This window comes from Odocoileus virginianus, chromosome 3 (genome assembly GCF_023699985.2).
Source record: "Odocoileus virginianus isolate 20LAN1187 ecotype Illinois chromosome 3, Ovbor_1.2, whole genome shotgun sequence".
Classification (NCBI taxonomy): domain Eukaryota; kingdom Metazoa; phylum Chordata; class Mammalia; order Artiodactyla; family Cervidae; genus Odocoileus; species Odocoileus virginianus.
Window position 1 is genome coordinate 9,733,516 of NC_069676.1, and position 24,645 is coordinate 9,758,160.

The following is a 24,645-nucleotide window of genomic DNA, read 5'->3' on the forward strand; positions in this document are numbered from 1 at the left end:
TGTTCTGGCCTCCTGACCTCACAGGATCCCCAGCCCTGCCCTGCCCACTGTGGAGAAGATGACAATTTAGTCATTTGGGGTGGAAAGGGGGGAAGAAATGAGGAGTTCACCTTTCCTTGTCATGGAAAGGTGAACTTGAGGAGTGTCCTGGGGTTCAGGGGTGGGCTGGAGGGACAGACATTCAGGGTTGGTGTGGTGACAAGACCTGGAACCTAGACGGGATGTGATGAGGAATGCCCCATGTCCAGGGGTGAGATGGAAGGGAATGGGACCCAATCTAAGCTGGTGTTTGAGGGTGACCTGGAAGTAAACACTGGCCATTTGAAGATAACTGGTACTTGATGGTGTTGATCTAATGATATTTAGGGGTGACTTAAGACATAAGGGACAACTTGGATTGGGGGTAAGATTTGAGGTGTCTGGTATCTGAAAACGATGGTGGGGAAATTGTGTATGTGGGCCCAAGGGGGACGTTTGGCTGTGACTGGGACCTGAGTGGTACCCTAGGTCTGTGGGGACATCTGCAGATGACTTGGAGAGCCGAGGGGCACAGTAAGGGGTGCCTCAAATCAGAGGACATTTGAGGGCAGCCGGGAACCCCAAGGGTCAAAGCTGACATAGAGCCCTCAGGACTGCCGCCTCTACCCTGCCAGGCCTCCAGGCGGCGTTAAGGGGCTAGTGGGTCCGCTGGGATCTCCCCTCACATACCTGCGGGAATGTGTGAGGCGGGGCAGAAGGTGGGGTCGCCTCCAACTGGTTCCCTCCAGCGCAGGGCGGTGCCAAGAGCCAATCGCCTTGCCCAGCGCCAGGGAAGGCCCGCCCACGCCTCTGCGCAGGCCCTTGGAGTCCTCTAGCTGCTGGGCCCGCCCAGCCTCGCTCTGAACCCCGCCCCCCCGGGAAGCCTCTGTCCTCGCCTGCCCCAGCCCTGACGCTGACCCAGTCAGCCAGCCCCTCTGTCCGTCAGTCTCTAAAGGCAGGAAACCAGTAAAGGCAACTAAAGGCCTTCCCGCCATCCCCCAGGTCCTTCATCCGCGGGGTAGGAGCCCAGACACGCCCTAGGCGTGCCCGGCATTGACCATGCCCACGTCATCTCGGCAAGAACCTCACCCACCAAGGCCTAGTCTAAACCGCGTTCCCACTTGTGAGGGCTGTGTCTTCCCCACCCAGCTGCACCCAGCACCTGACAGGCACCCTCCCACCCCTGCCACGTGTTTAGAAGCTTGCAAATCACCCCGATAGCGGGGCTTCCCAGGTGGTAAAGAATCCACCTGCCAATACAGGAGACTTGGGTTCGATCCTGCTTGAGGAAAATCATCTAGAGTAAGAATTGGCAACCCACTCCAGTATTCTTGCCAGGAAATCCCATGGACAGAGTAGCCCTGACGGCTACAATCCATGGGGTCGCACGAGTCAGACAGGACTGAGCAACTGAGAGCCTCAGTTGCGAGTGTCTGGAGCCAGGGCACACCCTAGTGGCCATTCCCAGCACTGCATGGACCAAGCAGCTTGGGGTGAGCAATCAGCGTTCTCAGCCCAGCAAGGTACTAAATCTAGAGCTGTCACTTTCTAAAATTCCATGTCCTTTCCTTAAACTTTGGAGCCTCCGCTTTCTCCTCAGACAGGTGTCGTAACAGATGACAGGTGTAAAGCACAGATATAAATACCAGGCTTGCTCACAGTGAGCTCTCCATCCCTGTCTACTATCATCCATACTCTTACCACTGGATGCAACCAGCAGTGTTGCTCCCATTGCACCCGTCGCTTCAAGCTATTCCCAGAGAAGAGGCTGGAGATTTTCTACGAGGGGAGAAGGGGGCCCTGGCTGGGGCCGCATTGGGGGAGGAGAACATACTTTAGTCTCAAACTAAAATTTAAAAGAACAAGCTGTGTTCAATCTTAAAAAAAAAAAAGTAAATACAATATGTGGTTCAATAAATAGAAAAAAGTTACAAAATGCGGTGATCTTTGTCCTTAATTACAAGAGGAGAAAAGACAGAGGAGGGTGATTGGGAGCGGGACACTTCTCCCTGGGCCAAGGTGGGGGGAGGGAGGCCAAAGAGACAGCAACTGGGGATGCAAATACAGACAGGTTAGATGGAAATATGGGAAGAGGAAATAAGATGAAGGACAGAGCAGGGAGGCAGAGGAGGAGAAAGGGAGAGCTAGACAGCCAGCCAAAACATGCTAAGATGTTGGCCCCTTTCCTGTCTGGATTTGGGGGGGGGGTGTCTCTGGCTTGCCTGTCCCTGTCTCCCCCCACACCGGGTTTGGAGGACGGTGTGAGTCTGGCTCGGTTCCTGAGTTGTATGTCCAGTGACTAGTAGGTAGGGGGAGGGGCAGTAATGATCCCCCAGCCTGCCCTGGGACCCTGGCACCCAATGGAGTCCTGGCAGGATGAGGGGGTGAGGTATGTGGCCGAGGCCTGAAGCCTCTTCAAATCCTTCAGTGGGGGTGAACGAACCATTGGTCCCCGCTGGGCAGCCTGGAGAGGGTGTGGCGCTGCCGGTGGGGCCCCTGAGGCGGGGGTGGGGGTGCGGGGGTATTACAAAAGTAGTTTAGATGCCCTAACACAAGCCCTCCGTCCACTCAGAGTTGGGCACAGGGAGGGTTTGTCTGATACTTTGACTTCGAAAACCAGTGTCTGGAGAGTCCTGCTTCCCAGCACTCCCTGTTGCCCCCTCAGCTCCAGACAGAGCTGTGGCTTTGGGGAGGGAGAGCTTGACTATTGCTTCTGGGGTGGTCACAATGGGGTCACACCAGCTGCACAAGCACACACCCCCTTCCAGGCCTCTGGGTGGTGGTATGGCTTCTGATCCTCGCGTCTCGCACACTCGCTTGCACGCTCCTAGGCACGCACGTGGCAGGATGCCACCTCCTGCCTCCCACCTCCTTTTGGCCTTGGGGGGTGGGGGGATGGCAGGCAAGACCACCCAGCTTCAGCCGGGCTCCTTCCCTGACTTAATACTGAAATGCCACATGGGCCTTCAGCGTCGAGGCCCCTGATGGAGAGCGGGTGCCACAGGGGCAGGGGCGAAGGGAGGATGCCCCCGCCGTCTGCCTCTTGCCCCTCAGCCGAAACGCTCCCGCACCAGGAGCATGAGCTTCTTTTTGCCCTTGTAGGTCTGTTTGAGGTTCTCCAGGAACTGGGCGAACTGCAGGTGTCCGTCCGGCGCCAGCAAGAAAGTCTCGCGAGCTTTGCCCAAGAACTCGATGAAGTCGCTGTAGTGACGTGGGCTGATGTGCGTCAGGCGCGAGTGACTGGTGGTGATGTAGGCCGCCACGGCTGCGTCCAGCAGCTGGCACAGCGGTGCCCGGTCGGCGCCCAGAGGCTTGGCAGCCCGGCGAGCCCCAAGGGGCCCCAGGCCGGGCGCCGAGAGGGTCCAGCGGCGCAGGATGTCGGAGAGCATGGGGGCGCAGTGGATGCTGCGGATGATGAGGGGGACAATGGCCGAGAGCTCGTGCCGGCCCAGCGAGTGGCTGAGCGAGCAGGCCCAGAGCACGTCATTGACTGCCGGGTGGCTGTCCTGGTTGAAGGCAATGCTGAGCTGCGCCAGGGCCAGCGTCGCCAGCTTGTAGGCCCGCAGTGGCAGGCCGCGGTGCTCCATGTAGCGCGCCACGGTGAAGAGGTGGGCGTGGCCCAGGCCGCCGGCGGCCGCGTCCAGCACAATCTGGTAGGCCGCCTCGAAGGCCGCCTGGTTCTTCTCGCACAGGGTGAGGGCGGGCAGGGCGCAGTTCTGTGGGTCTTTCATGGCGCACTGCAAAGCCAGGGTGCGTGCACAGGCCCAGAGCTCCTCCCGCCGGGCTGCGTCCAGCTGCAGCCGCAACAGCGTGGCATGGGTAGTGCCCGTTACTGCCACGATGGTGGCCGCCTCCACTGGGGTGAATAAGGAGTACCAATTCTGCATGATGTTCATCAGGGCTTGCGGGCCTGTGGGAAACGAGAGGATGACACTGGTCGGGCATGGGGCAGAGATTCACCTGTGCATGGGTTTACCCTGCGTGAATGGATTTACCCTGTGTGCATGGGTTTTCTAGGGATTTATCTGTGCATGGGTGTACCTATGTGTATAAGTTTACCCTGACCTACAGTTCCCACCAGGCAGGAATAAAGCTGTACCCACCCTCTACCTCCACTCCAGGCTTGACAGAAACTTTACTTTTCTAAGGGAGCAGAGGACAGCTGGGCTGGGTAGGAACTGGGAAGGTGGGTGCTAAGCCTTGGAGGGATTGTCCCTTCTCCAAGCCACTTAGCCTGGCCAGCCTCCAGGCTCAGCTGGACACATCCTACCATCCCCCACACCCATCGTTCCCTCCTGGCCCAGCCCTGAGCACAGGCTGGGGTCCGGGAAATGGCTCTGCTTCTCCTTCATGCCTGCCTGGTCCTGCATGGAGGTGAGTCATGAGTCCCCTTGGGGGCTCTCACCGATTTCTGTGGCACAGCTGACCAGCCAGCGCACCATCTCCCTCCGACGCCAGGTCATGGTGTTCAGGGTCATCCGCATCACCTGCAACACAGGACACAGGGAGAGAAGGGGGTCACCCGAGGGAGGCCTGTGGGAGGGGGTTGAGGATTCTGAGGAGCCCCAGGAGACTCAGAGGTTAAGGACTGAAGCAAAGCCATACAGTGTGGGTGAGGGGCTTCACCTGTCTGGACCTCAGCTTCCTCATCTGTAGAATGGAGATAAAAATAGTATCTACCTCACCCAGTTGTGAGAGTCAAGTGAAAGTGTGTAGTAAGTAAAGCTTTTTGTACAGTGCCTATGGCTTCAATGTGCTCAGCTGACACCAGCCATTACTGTTAGTGTTATTCTAAGGTCCCATGGATCCTACCTGGGACAACTAACCAACCTGTCACTTTTCTCTGGAAAGTTCCGTGCTTCCTGTCAGATTTCCTCCTGAGGCCCCACACAAAGCACCTACCATTACAGGTCCTCCCTTCTTCAGGTCCCACCCCCAATAAGTACCATCCTTGCTGGCCTTTCTCCTGAGACCCCAACTGCAGGTCCTGCCTGGAAGCTCCTAAATAGTGGGGTCACCACCCTAAAGCACCACCCTTGGGGACTTCCCTGATGGTCCAGTGGCTAAGACTCCATGCTCCCAATGCACGGGGCCCAGGTTCAATCCCTGGTCAGGGAACTAGATCTCACATGCTGCAACGAAAAAAAAAAAAAAAATCCTGCATGCTGCAACTAAAGATCCTGCATGGAGCAACAAAGATAGAAGATTCTGTGTGCTGCGACTAAGATCTGACACAGCCAAAAAACCCCCCCAAAACACCACCCTTATCTCAACCCCCACATTCCCCCACAATAGCTCCACCCCCTTCATGGCGTGGTTCAGAGGCCAATTCTGCCACTTGTCTGCCCTTTGCTGGCCAGTTCTACACTGGGAAGATGTCACCTGAATCTGTACCTTATTCTGTTATTTTACTTTTGCCACTGAGACCCTGCCCCCATGAGCCCCATACTTGTCTATAACCTCAAGCCGCACCCATGCCTCTGCCTTGCCCTTACAGCATGTCCCTCGTCCGGGCCCAGAGGAGGGCCTGGACACTCACCTGCAGGCCTTACCTCCATGACTTTCAACCACAGACCCCACCCCTAGAAGTGGCTCTTTATTCACAGGACCCTCCCTAAGCCCTGCCCCTCAGTAGCGACACCTCCTTCTAGCTGCAGTCCCCTGCAGGGCCCTTCCCCAAGAAAGCTCCTAGTAGGCAGGCTCTTCAGTTTCAGCCCCTCCCACTCATGGTCCTTAGGGCACATCAACCCCAGGCCAAAACACGTAGGTTCTGCTCCCTCTTGTGGCCGCCTGCAAGCTCTGTGATCCCCTTCCGTGTCCTCAGCCACACCCCCAGAAGTAGATTCTCACCTTCAGGTTCTGCAACTGAGTCACTCATTCATAGGCCCCACCCTCACTGGTGACTTCAGGCCCTCACTCTCAGGACTCCTCTCCCTGACCATGTTCCTCTGTAGCCCCGCTCAGAGATGCCATTTACATTCAGGCCCCGCCCCTAGAGGATGCGAGGCTGACCCTTAGGTCCCGCCCACAGAAAGACCTTGCACTCAGGCCTCGCCCCCAAGTGGGCCCTCAAGCCCAGCCGGCCTTGACCCCGTGCTTGCTCCCGCAGCTCTCACCTGAAGGCCCAGCTCCAGCGCAATGCCCAGCAGCGTGGTGTCCGGTGGGGCGCTGGCCGGGGTGGCAGTCTTGCAGGCATCCTGCGCCAGCTTGAAAAGCAAGGCTGGAGAGTGGATGTTCTGCTGGATGGAGCCCAGTACTGCGTGCAGCCACTTGGGGTCTCCTAGAGTTCCAGGAGGGACAGAGGATATCATGGGCATACCCCGCACCAGCTGGATGCTGCCGGACCTGCTTACACAGTTTCTTCCACACACGTGCAAATGTGTGAATGTGGATGGTGATGGAACTGGCGATGGTTCTATGAAGACCTAGACCACTCTTGGCACTCCCCTTTATCTTTCCTCTGCCCCTTCCCTTTCTGTGAGAGGAAGCCACTGGACCCCTAACTGTCAAGGGCACCAATTCTGGACCCAGCAGATGCCAGATGCCAGGGTTCAAATCACACAAGCTGTGTGATCTTGCGTAAGTCACTTCACCTCTCTGTGCCTTGGCTGCCCCATTTGTACAATGGATAATACTAATGCCATGGTACATGTCACACAGGGCTACGGTGAGCCCATACTTGTAAAGGTCTTAATATGGCAAGACCTATATATGTGAGTGGCTTCCAGGTGGCTCAGTGGTAAAGAATCCGCATGCCAATGCTGGAGCTGCAGGAGACACGGTTCAATCCGTGGGTCAGGAAGATCCCTTGGAGGAAGAAATGACAACCCACTCCAGTATTGTTGCTGGGATAATACCATGGACAGAGGAGCCTGATGGGCCAGTCCATGGGGTCGCAAAGAGTCCGACATGACTGATCAACTGAGCGTGCAAACACATGCACATATATGAACTTTTATTACTGTTATTATTGTTGACCTAGATCCTACAATTCTGTTACTCAGCTCCAGCCACACCAGCTTCCTCTCTGCTTCTTAAATATAACCAGGCACTCTGCACTGGCTGTTCCTTCTGCCTGGAATACTCTTCCCAGATGCTGTGGACTGAACCGTGTCTCCCAAAATTCATACACTGAAGCCCTAAGTCTCTAGAGTGACTGTATCTAGAGGCAGACCTTTGGGAGGCAATTTGGTTTAGATGAGGTCATGAGGCTAGTGCCCCCAGGATGAGATCAGAGTCCTTATATGGACAGGAGGAAACCAGAGATCTCTCTTTCTCTGTCACGTGAGGACACAGTGAGAAGGCAGTCATCTGTAAGCCAGGAAGAGAGCCCTCACCAGGAGTTGACTGTCCTGGCTCCCTGATCTTGAACTTCCAGCCTCCAGAACTGTAAGAATATAACTTTCTGTTGTTTAAACCACTGCATCTATGGTAGTTTGTTACAGAAGCTGAGCTAAGACACCAGATACTGGCATTACTCCATCTTCACGTTGTGGCTTAAATGTCAACTTGCTGTATGCCTCTTCATAGCACTTATTACCTCTCACTGCGTAACTATCTTCTTTACCTTATTTATTGTGTGTCTGCTCTCACTAGGAATAACACCATAGAGCATGGGATTTGGGACAGTTTTGTTTGCTACTGGGGCTCAGCATCTGGGACAGTGCCTCGTATACACAGGAAGTGCTCAAGAAGGGACTTCCCTGGTGGCCCAGTGATTAAGAATCCACAGTTCCTCTGCAGGGGGTGTGGGTTTGATTCCTGGTCAGGGAACTAAGATCCCGCAGGTAAAAAGAAAGTGCTCAAGGAAAACTACGTAGGTGCACGCTAAGTTGCATTTGACTCTTTGTGACCCCATGGACCATAGCTCCCCAGGCTGCTCTGTCCATGGGATTCTCCAGGCAAGAATACTAGAGTGGGTTGCCATGCTCTCCTCCAGGGGATCTTCCCGACCCAGGGGTCGAACCCACATCCCTTATGTCTCCTGCATTGGCAGACAGGTTCTTTATCACTAGCACCATCTGGGAAGCCCCAAGGAAAACTGTGGGATAAGTAAATGTAAGTGGGGGGAATGGAATGAGGGAAAGGAGGGAGGGAAGTAATGTAAAGGACAGGGGGACAGGGATGGGGGCAGCCACGGTCCTCACCCTTGGCAGCGGTCAGCATGGCAGAGGCCAGCTCACATTGGCGGGTCTCCAGGTGGCCGAGGATGAACCAGCGCGGGAAGCGGTTGCTCATGATGGAGTCCAGCGGGTTGCTGGGAGGTTCTCCAGCTGGAAACGCTGTCTCCAGTACGGGCAGCCTGGGGTGAGAAGAAAGGCAAGCCTGCTGTGAGACAAGGCTGGACTCTCTGTCCTCTCTAGGAGATGCCACTTGCCTCAGCCAGAACCTACCCTCTGGAGTCAGCAAAGCCCTGGGCACCCAGGAAGACAGAAGATGTGTGTTGAAGATGTTCACTGCATGTATGAAATACATGGGGCTTCCCACATGGGGCTAGTGATAAAGAACCTGCCTGCCAATGCAGGAGACATGAGACCTGGGTTCGATCCCTGGGTTAGGAAGATCCCTTGGAGGAAGGCATGGCAACCTACTCCAGTATTCTTGCCTGGAGAATCCCATGGACAGAGGAGCCTGATGGGCTACAGTCCATAGGGCTGCAAAGAGATGGACATGACTGAAGCAACTCAGCATGCACGCACACATAAAATACATAACTAATAAAGACTTACTGTATAGCACAGGGAACTCTACCCAGTACTCTGCAATGACCTATATGGGGAAAGAATCTCAAAAAGAGTGGGTATATGTATATGTGGGCTTCCCAGGTGGTACTAGTGGTAAAGAACCCGCTTGTTAATGTGGGAGACAGAAGAGATGTGGGTTCAATCCCTGGGGCGGGAAGATCCCTTGGAGGAGGGCATGGCAACCCACTCCAGTGTTCTTGCCTGGGAAATCCCATGAACAGAGGAGCCTGGTGGGCTACAGTCCATGGGGTCACAGAGTCAGACACAACTGAAGTGATGTTAACACACAGGTACACAGATATGCTGCTGCTGCGGCTAAGTCACGTCAGTCGTCTCCAACTCTTTGCAACCCCAAAGACTGTAGCCCTCCAGGCTCCTCTGGTCTGTAGGATTCTCCAGGCAAGAATACTGGAGTGGGTTGCCATGCCCTCCTCCAGGGGATCTTCCCAACCCAGGGATCGAGACATGTCTCTTATGTCTCCTGCATTGGCAGGTGGGTTGTTACCACGAGTGGCACCTGGGAAGCCCCACACATAGGTATACGTATAATGAATTCACTTCGCTGTACACTGAAAGTACCACGACATTGTAAATCAACTACACTCCAGTAAAAATTAAAAAGACAAAGACGTTCATTGCAGTTGAGACTGAGCAGGGCCCTGTGGGAATCCCAGGCACAGAGGCCTTTCTGTCTGGCATTTCTTGAAGTAAAGACTCCAGTCTCCAGGAACTTCCCTGAGTTCCAAAGGATGGATTCCAACAGTTGCTAATCAAGGGAGGAGCATCCAAGACAGCACCTGAGGCAAGATTAAAGGGGCTGGAGAAACTCACCAAGATGAAGAGACCCGACCACCTCAGATGCAACCCCTGCTCTTTTCCTGATCTTGTCAGAGACCACATTTTGGACCCACTGTTAAAAACACTCTTATCAGGGCTTCCCTGGTGGCGCAGTGGATAAGAATCCACCTGCCAACGAAGGGGACACGGGTTCGATTTCTGGTCGAGGGAGATTCCACATGCGGCAGAGCAACTAAGCTCGTGTGCTGTAACGAGCGCCTGTGCTCTGGAGTCTGTGAGCTGCAACCACTGGGCTTTTGTGCCACCACTGCTGAAGCCAGCTTGCCTAGAGCCTGTGCTCTACAACAACAGAAGCCACTGCAATGAGAGGCCCACATACAGCAACCAGAGAGTAGCCCCACTCTCCGCAACTAGAGAAAAGCCTGCGCAGCAATGAGCACCCAGCACCCAGCATAGCCAAAAATAAATCAATAAATAAAATTTTAAAAAATATTTTCAGTGAGCTCTTTCCTGACATGCCCAACAGAAGGGAGAGTGCAACTTCCCCTCCCAACTCCTCTACCCCTTTCTTGCATATCACCATATGCATACGGCATCTTGTCATATGGCAATATGACATAGTTTACCTATAAATGTGCTTATTCTCCCTCCCTCACTACAATGTCAGCTCCAAGAGGGCAGGAACTTTTGACTACTTGGGTCACCATTGCATCTCCAGCACCAGAACAATGCCTGCCATAAAATAGGTAAACAACACATGTTTGTTGAAGGACTCGATGGGGATATTTTGATCCTCGGCTCACTGTTTACATGCATTTTGTGTTAAGAAAGTTCTCCAAAGCTGTTAAATGTAATCAAAGCATGGAAAAAGGAGTCACGACTATTCTGGTTCCAAATATGTAAATGATTTTGCTGGACTTCCCTGGTGGTCTAGTGGTTAATAGTCCACCTGCCAATGCAGGAGACACGGGTTCAATCCCTGGCCTGTGAAGATCCCACATGCCCCACCAAGTAGCTAAGCCCACAGCTACCGAAGCCTGAGCACTAGAGAGCCCCTGCTCCATGAAAAAGAAGTCACTGAAGTGAGAAGTCCGAGCAGCGCCATAAACAGTAGGCCCCACTCTCTGCAACTAGAGAAAGCCCGCGGGCAGCAATGAGGACCGAGCACAGCCAAAAATAAAATAAATAAATAAAAATTTAAAAAATAAATAAATGACTTTGCTACGTGACTTGGGACACACCTTCAGCCTGTCTATGTGTAAAATGGGTGTAAATATACTTATTTCGCTGGGGTGTTTAGAAGATTATATGGGATAATGTGAGTCAGATTTAGATCAGAAGTTGGCACCTTCTCTTCTGCACTGGGTTGGACAGCCAGTATTTTCAGCTTTGTAGGCCATTTGGTCTCTGTCACAACTGTCACTGTTGTATAAAAGCGGACACAGACAATACACAAACAAGTGAGTGGTGCTCTGCACCGATAAAACTTTATTTCTAGAAACTGAAATTTGAGTTTCACGTGTTTTTCATGTGTCACAGAATACTTTTTGATTTCCTCCCAACCATCTAAAAATAAACAAACCATTCTTATCTCAGGGGCTGCACAAAAGCAGGCAGCTGGCCAAAGTTGGCCCGTGGGTTGTAATTTGCTAGCAGTGGTTTAGAAAAAAGTCTAGCACATAAAAGTGTTCTCTAAATCATGGCTCTTAACAGATTATTCTTTTCAAATATTCTGGAAAATGCACCTCAAACTTGATTTTTCTTTGCCAGGCCATGCAGCATGTAGGAGCCTAGTTCCCCAAGCAAGGATTGAAACCAATCCCCCCGTATTGGGAGCAGAGTCTTAACCACTGGACAGCCAGGGAAGCTCTCAAATTGTTAATAGGTATCTCTGGAGGATAGGATCAGAGGGTGGGAGATGGATTTCACTTAATTTGTTGGGCACGGTTTACTATGGACAGGTCCTCTTAATATTCTGCTTCTATGATCTGCTGGTGCACATGGGGAATGATAACCTGGTCATGCATTGCAACATCTAAATGCCCATCAGTTCCACACTGGGTTTTTCATGGACCCACCCTGCAGTGGTTCACCTGTTATGTGATAGGATAAAGCCTTCAAGATGCAAAAGTTCAGTGAAAACAAGGTGCAAAGAATAGGTACAGGAGACTCCTTTGGTGGTCCAGTGGCTAAGACTTTGTGCTCCTAATGCAGGGGGCCTGGGTTCCATCTGTGGTGTGGGAACTAGATCCCACATGCTGCAACTAAGAATTCACATGCCGCAGCTAAAAGATCCTGCGTGTCGCAACTAAGGATCCCTCGTGCCTCAACTAAAGATCCTGAGTACGGAAACTAAGATTGAGGGCAGCTAAGTAAATAAATATTAAAAAAAGATTAACCATCATAAGAAACCATTAGGTTATTAAAATAATAATAATAAAAAAAGAATAGGTACCAGAGTTATGGGGCTTCCCTGGTGGCTCAGTGGTAAAGAATCTGCCTGCCAATGCATAGACCGAGGTTTGATCCTTGGGTCAGGAGGATCCCCTGGAGAAGGAAATGGCAACCCACTCCAGTCTTCTTGCCTGGGAAATCCCATGGACAGAGGAGCCTGGTGGGCTACAATCCATGGGGTTGCAAAAAGAGCTGGACATGACTTAGAGACTAAACAACAGGATGTATTATGGGTGTAAAGAAGAACCAAGTTTTAATTTTCAGATTACAAGTTTGCAGAAATCTGGACTCTTGTAGTATAGATAAGAAAGTGGTAACACTGCTTGCCTCCAGAGAGCTTTGCATAGGTTGAGATAAACTTGCCTAGAAAAGGACCCTGAATTCTGTGTCATATGGAGATTTCTCAATTTCAAAATAAAATGACATATTTATATTTAGTCGTCAAGAGCACAGAGCAGCCTGGAATGCTAGCATGAGGGAGACTGCATGAACTAAGTTGTGAGTGCAGGCGGAAGGATGGAGCTCCCAGCAGCCTCCCATCCCCTAATCCTTCCCGCCCCAGGGGGAGTCCCCCGCTGCATTTTCTCACCTCATGGCTCGAAGTGCGAGGCGGTAGGCTAGGTCTGGGTCGTGAGGCAGCAGTGCGGTAAACAGGTATCGGGCACAGGTGTGCATGGGTACGCTCTCCCGGAACAGCACTTCTCCAAAGCCACTGAAAGGACCCCCTGCGGGGGCAACCCAAGCTCAACCCCCAGGTGTGGGCGTGTTTCGCCTCTCCCCAGGGGCCCCGACCTTCCAGTGGGGTACGGGCCAACCCAAGATAGAGTGGTTGGGGCTAGAGAGGTCCCAGGGGTGGGGAAGCAGGGCTGAAAGACAAGTACTGGAAAATCCAAAGGAAAGAGACCCTTGGGACCTCTGGGTAGGGGTAGGGCGCAAACACAGGGAGTAGCCAGAGTGAAGGCGGGGCTGCACTTGCTCTGGGGGCGCGGCCAAGCCAGCTTCCTTATGTGGTAGGGGCGGGGCCTCACAAGGATAGGGTGGGGGGGGGGGGCTCATCAATAGCAGCCGTTATTGGCTGGCAGGCTTTCTGGGGGCGGGGCCAAAATTTAGACCTCCCCTTTAAGGAACTGCCAAGGTATATAATGATTGGTTATCACTGACTCAATGGACAGGAGTTTGAGCAAACTCAGGGAGATAGTGAAGAACCAGGAAGCCTGGCGTGCTGCAGTCATGGGGTCGCAAAGAGTAGGACACGACTTAGCGACTGACCAATAAGGTATGGAAAGACAATAAGCACCGGAGGTGGAGGTAGAGGCTGGGTCTCCCAACCCGGCAGCAACCAGACCGCTGCGGCGGACTGGACCCTACGTCTCAGGAACGACCCGGCTTAGGAGTGTGGCCTTACCTTCCAGCAGCTGCCCCGCCTGCTTGCGCAGCACCTGCACCAACCGCTCGTCCAGCTCCACTTCCTCCAGCAGGGCCAGCAGCTGCTCCTCGCTGCGCACCACCTTGTCCTGGGCATACAGGCCCTCGGGCAGGGCCCGCTGCTGTCCCAGGCCCAGCAGGGCCACCTCTAGCGCCATCGCCAAATAGGACTCCCCAGGGCTCCCCGGCACGGGGACGTGCTGGTAGGCCACTTTCCGCTTCTCAAGGCCTAAGTCTGTGGGAGAAAGGCATCATGGCTACTGGGGAGGAACCCCTTTTCCTGGGACTCTAGTGGTCCCTGACCTTAAACATGGATACTGTAAGGGGTGGAGGAGGTTTATGGAGAGCCAGCTGTTTCGGCACACACCAGGAAGGAGCGCCCACCTTCCAACAGCAGGTAGGCCTATGGTGGCCTCACTTTCAGAAGCTAAGCCTCTTTTTTTTGGGGGGGGGGCACCTGGTACTGGCCAAAGGGCAGGCCAAGTGTAGGGGTGTGGCCAAGTAATAGGAATACCAGGCAAAGAAGTATGGCCAAGGGGTGGTGATCCTCCCACCTCCTCCACGGGTCCCCAGTCTGGGTACCTGGGTAAATGGCGAGGGTCTCCTCCTCTAGACGACAGGCCTCCAAGAGTGCCCTGCAGAGGCAGCCAATGGGGTCCAGGGGATGGCCCACCCATCCTTCCGTGTTGGTGATACAGGTGGAACCTTTCTGCAATAGCTCTGAAGGTAGAAAAAAAGGCTCAAGGCCCACCCCCTACCAACCCTCCAGGAGGGCTTCTTCCCAAACCCCAAGCCCAGCCTCCAGATGCCCATCCAGCACCTTCGTCTCTGCCCCCTTGAGCTCTGTAGTAGCTCTCACCTCCCTGGCCTTCTGTTCCACACCCAGACCGAGGCGTGGCTAAACTGTGCTTCTCACTTCTCTCAGGTTCAACCTGCTTTCAGCGCTCTCAAGGACTGATACGAACGTTTCCCCATGATTGTTACATACCCACCCCATCTGGAAGCACATCCTCTCATCTTCTCACACAAGCTGAGCTCTCCCTTGCCTCTGGGCTCCAGCCCATGCTGTTTCTTCTACCTGCTGTTTCTGCTCCCTCTCTTTTTCCTGGGAACCTCATGTACGTCCTTAGGATCTAAGCTTAGCTCTTACTTCCTCTGGGCCTGGGGAAGGGTTGGGGCTTTCCCTATGCTTCCAGGCTAGTTTAGAGTTCTGCTCAGATACCAAAGCCCCCATTTTCCCTCATTAAACCCTGTGTTCAATTTCCTGGTAACTAACCCATCAACCCAACCCCATCACCCAGAGTATGCAACTGGTGGCTCCCTCCTGCCCTCCATATCTAGTCCTCCATAACATATTCTTTTTTGGGTCATACAACATGGAATACAATTTTGAATCTGTTGCCCATATTGGGGAAAAAAAAACAACAGTAAATTTCACATCAAAGAATCCAGATTTCTGGCCTCTCTTGGAAAAATCTGATCTGGCCATGCTGGGCCCATGTCCTTGAAAAGCATGTGGCTGGATGCATAGAAGCTACATTTCCCAGACCCCTTTGTGTGAGGTGTTAAAGGTGGGAGAAAATGAGCCCATTACTCTTCTGCAGCAGCTGTGAGTAGGTGTGTGTGTGGCTGTCTGGGGCACAGATGTAAGGTTTGCCAGCAGGTTCTGGGTTGTCCTCTTGGGAACTGCCTCCCTACTCCCTGGTTAGGGCTACAGGCAGCGGAACTCTGTGCTTCTGAAGTTTGTGAACCCAGGCACTGCTTTCCCTGACTTTGAATCTGGCAGCCCTTTCACTAGTTCCATGAGCCCTCAATCCCCTGTATTAAATTCCTTTCTGCTCAACACACCTAGAGTGGTCTGTTTTCCTGTTGTACCCACAGACCCTCCAGGTTGCCACAGCCCCCAGCAGCTGGCATTTGTGTCTTCAGCCCCAGGACATGATAATAAGATTGATGCCCACCTTTTTTCTGCTGCTTGTAAATCTGTAGCTGATGTCGCTGCTGCAGCCGGAGGGTGTTGACTATGGCGCTTGCCAGCCGCAGGGCCTGGCGGGGGTATCCATGGGCCCTCAGGGTGTCCACGCGTGCACAGGTAGTGGGGAAGGGCTCGCCTAGCCAGAGCGGGCGGCCCTGGGGGTCGAAGGTTGGTTTGTCACTGCCCCCGTTGCCTGTGAGGTTGGGGCTGTAGGAGTCACTGGCCAGGATCCTCTGCAGATGGTCGTCACTCCAGTGCAGCGACCCAGCCTGCAGGGCGCGGCCAAACACGGTGTGACGGGAACCTGCAGCCATCACCTCCTCCTCCTCCTCTGGGCCTGTGGGAGAGGTGCCCAAGTGTGGCCCCATGAGTGGGGCCCTAGCAGTTAGGCGGTGGACAGTTCTATCCCACCAAGTGCCAGCTTGGGCCTAGACTCTGGGTACAGTGATGAGTGTGCCATCATTTCCCCCAATTTTTTCAAAAGACTTAAAGTTGTGTGTGTGTCAGGGGAGCGATCATAGTCCTTCATGAAAGTGAACGTGTCTGACATGAAAAAGTCGTGTCTGATTCTTTGCAACCCCATGGACTATAGCCTGCCAGGCTCCTCTGTCCATGGAATTCTCCAGGCAGGAATACTGGAGTGGGTAGCCATTCCCTTCTCCAGGGGATCTTTCTGACCCAGGGATCGAACCTAGGTCTCTGCTTTGCAGTGGATTCTTTACTGAGTCACCACAAATGGACAACTGAGTTTGAACAACTGGGTCTGTCCATCTTTCTCCCTCCATACTCAATTTCTTTCTCTTTCCTCTGTTTCTCTCCCTCCCTCTCTGCCTGTCTTTACTTGTCTTTCTCTTCTCAATATCTGTTTCCTTTTCTTTCTGTTTCCCCTTCCCCCAACCCGATTTCTGCCTCCATGGCCAGGAGGAGACTGAGTCAGCCCAGAACTACAGGTATCTTAAGTATTTCACATCACTGTCCCTCAGGCTGCCTGCTGCCCCTGCCCTGGACACTCACTGTCTCCTGGCTAGGAGGCAGGTAAGGGCTAGTCCCCTGCCGCCCTGCCTCCATTTTCCCCAGAGCACCATGATGGGGAGGCTAGGCCACAGGCAGTAGGGATGGTTTGCTGGGGGGAATGGCAGGGACCCCTCTCCTACCTGGGATGAGGGCTGCAGTGGGCTGCAGGCTGGGCCCATCAAAAGAGTAATTGCCCTCCTCCAGCGGGCACACGTCCAGCTTGTCCCACTTGCTAAGCAGCTGGAGCCAGCTCGTCCGCTCCTCTGGTTTGCAGTGGGGACTCAAGATGACGCACACCCACAGGGCCCCTGGGGAGGGAGGGGAGCCAATGTGGGCATGGAGGAGGCTCAACACTCATGCCAGCAGGAGCAGCACACACTTATGGAGTGCCTGCTGTGTGCTGGGCACTGGTCTCTGCTTAACTCTCACCTTGGGCCTCTTGCAATTCATCCTCTCTTCACTTTATGGCTCAGAGAGATAAAGTCACTTGCTCAAAGTCACACAGCTGGGAAGACAGAAGTCAGGGCTCAAACCCTGGCTGCCAGACTCCTCTTGCAATTTTTTTTTTTCTCTATAGCACTTATCACCATCAATCACAGGGGTCAGCAAACTACCACCCGTGGAGAAAATAAAACCTGCCACTTTTTTTTTTTTTTTTTTTTGGAGCTGTACTGCATGTGGGATCTTAGTTCCCCAACCAGGGATCAAACCTGCACCCCTGCCTTGGAAGCACAAAGTTTTAACCACTGGACCACCAGGAAAGTTCCCTACCACCTGTTTTTGAATGGCCTCTGAGCTAAGATTTATTTTTACATTTTTAAATGGTGGATGGGGTGGGGAATAAATAAAAATATTTTTTGATTTGTGAAAATGATATGAAATTCAAATAAATAGTGGCCATAAATACAGTTTATTGGAATGCTACCATGACTACTCTGTTATGTGTTTGTGGTTGCTTTTTTGCTACAACAGATAACATCGAATAGTTGGGACAAAACCCAAATAGCCTGAAAAGGCAAAACTATTAACTAGCTGGCCCTATGGAAAACGTGTGCTGACCCCTGGCCTGATGGGCTTGTGGGATTTTCTCCTCTCTGTCTGCCCTACTAGGTGTCAGCTCTCTGAGAAAAAGAAATGAAAGTCGCTCAGTCGTTCAGAGTCCGACTCTGTGTGACCCCATGGACTATACAGTCCATGGAATTCTTTAGGCCAGAATATTGGAGTGGGTAGCCTATCCCTTCTCCAGCAGATCTTGCAGACCCAGGAATCAACCCGGGGTCTCCTGCACGGCAGGTGGATTCTTTACCAACTGAGCTATCAGGGAAGACCTGAGGGCAGGTATTTAATCTCCTTTGTTGCCTGTGGTAGCCCCAGCGCTCAGTACAGCCCTTGTATATTGGCCGTGCTACTGAATGAGGATGGATTCAGGGTGGTCGAGCCCAGGAGCTTAACGAGCTCCTGCTTCTGGGGTCTGGGACTCACCCAGCTCGTCCCACAGCTGGCGGCACTTGTCCGTCATGCCGGCGCCCTGCTGCCGCCACAGGGCCAGGCGCGGGTCCTGCAGGAACTGCTCAGTCATGAGGATCAGCATGCGCGCCCCATTGGAGTCACGCATCCGCAGCATCTCGCGCACCTGTGCCAAGATCTGGTGGTGAGAAGGGGCGGGGCTCTGACTCCAGAGCCTAGCCCCGCCCCCTTGCTTGCCCACGCAGCACCTTGCAGAACATCGAGCGCAGCTGCTGGCTGGCGCCGTAGTAGCCGCCATTGGACAGCAGCTGTTTCACCTGCTCCTGGATCTGCTCCTCGTCCAGGTGCCAGCAGTTGGCATCCTCGATGCCTGCGCCTGCTGTGGGGTCTGGGGCACCTGTGGGGAGAGAGGAAAAACTCATATGTGGGCTGGGGAAAGGAATATGTCAACCAGTCCTCCAAATCAACCAACCCATCCCCAAATTCCATCCATCCCACCTGAAAACTCACTCACCCAACCATCCATCCATCATCTTACCCAAAGCATCACCTACCTTTCCATTCAAACCACTCACCGGTCTATTGACACCCCCATGTCATGCCATGCATCTTTCCATCTACACATCATAACCCTTAGCACACCTACCTACCCCATTAGTCCATCATCCACCCTACCCATAACTCCCATCTGTTCACTGATCTACATACCCATCCCATCAGTCCATCCATCCATCCATCCACCTACCCAACCTTATTTGTTTTTCCAACTCATCTGTACCAACCACTCAAAACACTACTGACCTATTCATCCACTGACCCACACAACCATGCTATCCATCCATCCAGTTAACCCAAACTTTTCATCTATTTTTTCCCCACCAACCATCCATTCATTTGTATCTCCCCAAACACCCACCAACCCATTAGTGCATCCATCCATCCTATATACTTGATCCATTCACCATGTCAGTCTATATATAATAACATCCATGCACCCATCAACTCACCCCCAATACATGTATCCTTTGGTCCTTCCAATCTTCCACCAACCCCATCTGTCCACTACCTCAAACTCCCCAATCAAAGCGCATCCCATCCAACTCCACTGCCAAGTACCACCAACTCCCCATTCACCTACCATCCCAGTAAATCACCCAGCCACTCATTCCATTCATTTTCCCACACCATCAGTTCACCCCAACACTCCATCATGAACACCTTCTGCAGCCACTCATCACTACCCTCAAATATCCATTCATGCCTCCACCTGCTACTCATTCATCTATTCACTCTCCATCTTACTCCATCCTCCCATCATTATAGTTAAGCAACACTTGTAGCTCCAAACTACCCCAGAATTCATAACACCTCTGGGTCTATCTCCTCACCATATCCCACCTCTGACACCCACTAAGGTCCACACATACGCCTCATGACCTCAACCCATCCATGATCCCAGGTCTGCTCCTGCGATCTTGGGACACCCCTACCCTGGGGCTGGATATTTCCACTGGCTGATTTCTGACCATTCATCTGCCCAGGGCCAGATCAAATCCAGGTTCTGCCACTTCCTAGGTGTGTGACCTTGACCTCAGGTGGTGGGGTTCCACCCTCATTCCTAGATCAAGGCTATCTTTGGATGCTGTGACACATGCCAGCCACACAGCAAGCAAGGTGGCTTTGAGCTGGGGCTTCACCTCTCCCATCAGATCTTGGGGCACTCTTACCATGCACCAGATTGATCTCAGAGCCCAGGAGGAGGATCTCATCTGCCAAGCGCTGGGCGGTGGGCAGCACCTCGGTGTGGTGGGCGCTGATGAGATACTGCACGAACTTCTGCAGCTGGTCCCGGTTCATCTGGGAGAGTGTCTCAGAGATGGGCAGTCTCAACTCCACCTGGTGGGCATGCCGAATGCGGTACAGCGACAGGGCCACCACGTGGGCACAGTAGAAGAGATCACGGTTGTCACAGCCGCAGCTCACGGATGTGATCTTGCAGCGGTCAAAGCTGATGGAGACGTGGTAAAGGCGCTCGGGCTCTCCGGGGCCCCCTGGCTCCCGGATGTTTCCACTCAGGTGGAACCCTAAGACCAAAACCAAACTGTCACTTGCTGTGTCACCCCAGAGATAAGTTGTGCTTGACAGTGATGCACAGCAAGACCAGGTGCAAATCCCAGCTGAGTAACCTAGCACAAGTAACCTAACCTTGCTGTGCCTCAGTGTCTGCATCTGTGAAATGGGAATATTAATGAATAAATGAGGAAGCAGCATCCTCCTCATGCATTTGTAATGAGGATGAAATGGGTTAATGTAGAACACTGTTTGCAGACAGTAAGTGCCAAATAAATGCCTGTTCTTATTCTAATTCTGAATAATATTACTACAAGCCCTTGGATCATTATGGATACTGCCCAGGCTCCAGGCACCCTGTCACTTCCTGGGAAGATACCAAAGAATCTTGGGGGTGAAGGGTTGCTGTGGCCAGCTAGGGGCCAGGTCACCCCATCACCCCCTGCCCCTCCCTGGCCCCTGGGGAGCCCAGATGCCAGGCTCATCCGACTGGTTGGGCAGCTCAGGCTCTAGCCGGCCCTGTCTGTGTCATGCAGGGACACAGCAGCTTCCTCATACCAGTTGGAGGTGGCCGAGCCTGTGGCTGGCTGGGTCATGTCCAGGCAAGGCGGCCCCCAGGCTGACATGGTTCAGAGAGGGTCATCTTGGCTGAGTCCCTGCCTCCAGCCGGGAGATGACGTGACCTGCCCCCATGTGAAGTGTGGCATTCCAAGGCTCATCTGCCTTCTGGCTCAGTCTCCACTGGTTCCCATCTGAGGCCTGCTCCCTGAGGTCTAGATTCATCTTTCATCTCTAGTTCTACACTTCCACCCTCTCCCTTCACTTGGACCCTGCTGTCTGGGGTTTAAGAGCACTCCTTACTGATGATCCTCAACTTCCACTCTTTGTTTAGTCACTCAGTCGTGTCCGACTCTTTGCAACCCCATGGACAGCAGCACGCCAGGCTTCCCTATCCTTCACCATTTCCCTGAGCTGGTGACTTTCACCCCAGACCCCACCAAATCCTTGTTGCCTTAGGTCCAAGACCATCCCTAAACCTATGAACCCAACCTCTACCTGAATCTCTCTGCCTGAGGTCTAAGTCTGTCTCTCACCACTGGCTCTAAAACTTCGCCACTTCCCTGGTGGTCCAGTGGTTATGAATCCTCCTTCCAGTCAATGTATGGGACATGGGTTCGATCTCTAGTGTCGGGGAACTAAGATCCCACCTGCCTTGGGGCAACTAAGCTCGTGTGCCACAACCAGGGAGAAGTCCACACGCCCCAACAAAAGATAAATAAATATTAAAAAAAAACAAACTTTGCCACCAACTCTTACCAAGGACCCTGCTGCCTGAAGTCTGGGATCATTCTTACCTCTGGCTCTAAACCTTGGCCCCAGAGGACTCCTGGGTCCCACTGCCTGAGGTCTGGAACCTCCCCTCACTTCTGGTTTATAATCACTCCTCAAAACCACTGTCTCCTCCCTGTCTCACTACTTCTACCTTCAGCCCCCAACTAAGCTGACTCAGGTCGAGGCAGATCCCTGATCCTGAGCTCAGAATATTTTGTACAACCCTCTCTGGGCATCAAAGCCTGCCTTTTGGAATCTTCCAGCTTCCCACTCCTCCACACATGCTCTGGACCCCTGGCCTCCCTGGCAGGGCTGGAGGGACAGGCACTCACCTACTTGCAGCACACGATCTACGGCCCCACTCTGCAGCAGGTGCAGCCCGCGGGTGAAGGGCACCCGGGCGTCGTGCTCGCCCTCCGGGGGCTGGTACCCCAGTGATGAGTACATACATATCTCCCGCTCGCTTCGTGGAAATGACCAGAACACAATGCGCTTCTGAACTGGCTCCGGCACACGGGAGAACCGCTCCTCAACCTGTGGGAAGGGCTGCTGTGTTAGAGACCCGGGTGTTGGAACCCTGACTTTGCTGCTTACAAGTACCATGACCTTGTGGAAGTTCCCTGACAGCCCAGTGGTTGGGAATCTGCCTTCCAATGCAGGGGATGTGGGTTCAAGCCCTGGTCCAGGAACTAGGACCCCACACGCTGTGGGGCAACTAAACCCACCCACCACAACAACAGATGCCACAGTGAAGATCCTGCCTGCCACAGCTAAGACCTGACATAAGCCCAAGATAACTAAATAAAACAAGTAGCATGACCTTGGACAAGTCACTTTGCCTCTCTGAGCTTCAGTTTTTCTCAAGTGTAAGAAGGAGATGTTAAGAGCACCTGCCTTCTGGGTGTCATGAGTATTACATATGCATTAATATGTTTAGCACTTATAATAACACCTGGCCCACTGTTAGTGTTCTAGAACTTTCTGTCACTTCCCTCTTGAATGTCAGGTCCCAGGATCCTAATGGAAGGTAGTCTCACCCCTCAGGCTTGCAGGGTGCGGGTGGGGCAGGAGGAAAGAAGACAAAAGTGATCAGAAGACAAGTGATCAGGCCTACACGGTCTTAGCCTACATTGTCCTATATGTTTTATGCATATTAAATACCCTTAATTCTACCAGCAACAACCCAATACTTTGGCAGCCTGGGGATTCTAAGCTCAGAAGTAGGGTGAATTCATTTGTTCAGGATCCCACAGTTGATGAGCTCCAGGTCCCAAGACAGGCTCTCTGTTCCAGCTTCTAAGGGTCCCCAGGAAGGGATGGGTGTCCTGCCCACCCCTGGGGGCTCTGGACAATGAACTGAGCTGGTTGAGCCTACATTCCAATCCAGGCTTGCTACTCACTGGCTGGGTGTCCTTGGGCAAGTTTCTCAACCTCTCTGTGCCCTTGTTTCCTCAAAGTAAGGAGACCAACTGCCAAAGAGCTGCAGACGATTCCACCAGCTTATGTGGGGTAAGACCTTTACTAGGGCCAGACCTGCCCAAGGCAGGTACATGGGAGCCCTGGAGAAGGTTTTAAGATTGTCCTGGGGGTTTCACACACGATGAAGGAGCAGGGACCCTTAAGAATCCCCAGTCATGGATTTCAAAGGGAAGTGGGAGGACCAGTGATTTGCTCGGGGCCTCGGGGACAGTTGGCAGATGACTAAGGAGGGATTTTCCAGGCCATGAATCAGAGCCCGCCCCATCCATACTTGGCCCAGACCCATTGGTCGAGGCAGATTCCCTAATTCTTATGAGGCCAGGGAGCAAAGAAAGCCACTCAAAGCCAAAGAGAGGACAGAGCCTGTCAGGGCTGAGGAAGGCTTGGTCAGGTCTTAGCCACAACTCCACTGAGGTTGGGAAAGTTAACTCTAATAGCTTCCACCCTGGGGCCATCCTGGCAGGGCCCCCAGAAAACATAGGGGTGCACCTGTCCAGGTAGCAAGACCCTGGCCCCACACTTGCTGCCAAACTCTGGAAGGACTGGGATGGTTGAGGGTGGGGGGGTAGGGGTGAGGGGAGGGTAGGCACGAGGTAATGGGGGCGGGGGGAGGACTCTGACAATGGGAGTAATCTCCGCAGCCAGTCAGGAGGGGCAGCCCCAGGTGGGAGGTGGTCCCAGAACGACAGAGGGTTGTGTATTAGGGCCTGCGTAAAGGACTGACAAGAGAAGAAGGTGTCCCCATGGGATAAGTGGGTTCTGGAGGCCGGAGGCAGGGATCGGAGACAGAAAGGGGTGTCTTGGGCCTGGGATCTATATATATGAGAGTCCTCTAAGGGGGTGTGGGTCAGAAATGTTGGGTCTCCAGGTCCTGAGATCTGGTCTGTTCCCAAGTGGGGGCAGTTGTTAAGAGTTGGAGAGAGGATTGAGGATTGAATGGGGATGAGGATAAGGTGGGACAAGAGAGGTATGCGGTGCTGTAAGAGGACCATAGGGCAAGAGAAAAAGGGTCCCGAGTTGGATCTGGGGCACTCAGGTATTTCTAAGTCTTGTGGGCTGAAGAGCAGAGTTGTCCCAGGAAGGGATGGGGGTGGAAGGAGTGAAATGGGAGGATGAGGGGATGTCTTGGGCAGAATTAAGGATTTTGGAGATCTCTGGAGGTGTCTTCGATGGGGACAGGTCCGGAGGCTGGGGTCTGGGCAGGGGAAGGAAAAGATATGTCTAGGAAGAGGCTGGGAGTGGGTTCCTCCCCACCCCGCCTCTCGCTCACCTGCTCAAAGGCCCAGCTCTCGGCTACTCGCTTGGCGCTGAGGTCCAGCAGCGCTTCGGGCCGGCTCCGGCAGCGCACGGCCCCGGCCCCGGCGTCGCGCTCCTCCGGTCCTGCGGGGCAGCCCCGGCTCCGCTTGGCCGCGGGGGGGTCCATCCGGCTGGGCCGGGGCCGGGGCCGGGGCGGGGCCTGTTGAGGGGGTTCTGCCCGAAGCCTGCTCCGCCTCGCCGGCTCCCACGACTCCTGCCCACCTTCCTGACCTTGGTCTGTGCTCGGTCGCCCCGGGACTCGCGTCGCACCCACCCCCGGGCCAGCAGGGTGATGCGGCCCCTTTAAGACGCTTCACAACAATGAAGCTGCCTCGGCCGCCGCTTTATCCTACACCGTGGTCCCGCCTCCGCCTCCCGTCCCCATTGGCCCCCCCTTCGGCCTCCGAGGCCTTCCTCCGCGGTTGGCTGCGCCACCAGATCCGTATCCAAGTCGCCGCTGTTCACTCGTTACATGCACTGCCCGTCTTTTCGGAACTACTCAATCAGGACGCTCAGCGAGCTGGGCTGTCAATCACGGAGAGCCGAAGACCAATCACAGTGGGAGAAGACCCC

The 24,645-nt window shown here is 53.6% G+C and overlaps 1 protein-coding gene across 2 annotated transcripts; it reads right to left on the bottom strand.

The window, feature by feature from the left end:
* Positions 1-1,870: 1,870 nt before the first annotated feature.
* ZSWIM4 (zinc finger SWIM-type containing 4) lies at positions 1,871-24,431 on the bottom strand. 2 transcript variants are annotated; one of them, XM_020916621.2, is made up of 14 exons: positions 24,047-24,431; positions 21,630-21,831; positions 19,623-19,979; positions 18,144-18,292; positions 17,911-18,061; positions 16,569-16,736; positions 15,401-15,751; positions 14,022-14,159; positions 13,420-13,674; positions 12,604-12,739; positions 8,166-8,320; positions 6,135-6,298; positions 4,424-4,505; positions 1,871-3,928 (listed from the first exon to the last, which is right to left on the bottom strand). In XM_020916621.2, exons 1-14 carry the CDS (start codon positions 24,197-24,199, stop codon positions 3,069-3,071), a joined length of 3,321 nt encoding a protein of 1,106 aa, XP_020772280.2. In that variant the 5' UTR covers positions 24,200-24,431; the 3' UTR covers positions 1,871-3,068. The 2 variants fall into 2 exon arrangements, with proteins under 2 accessions (XP_020772280.2, XP_070319244.1); XM_070463143.1 differs by lacking the exon at positions 16,569-16,736.
* Between the last annotated feature and the right edge of the window lie 214 nt (positions 24,432-24,645).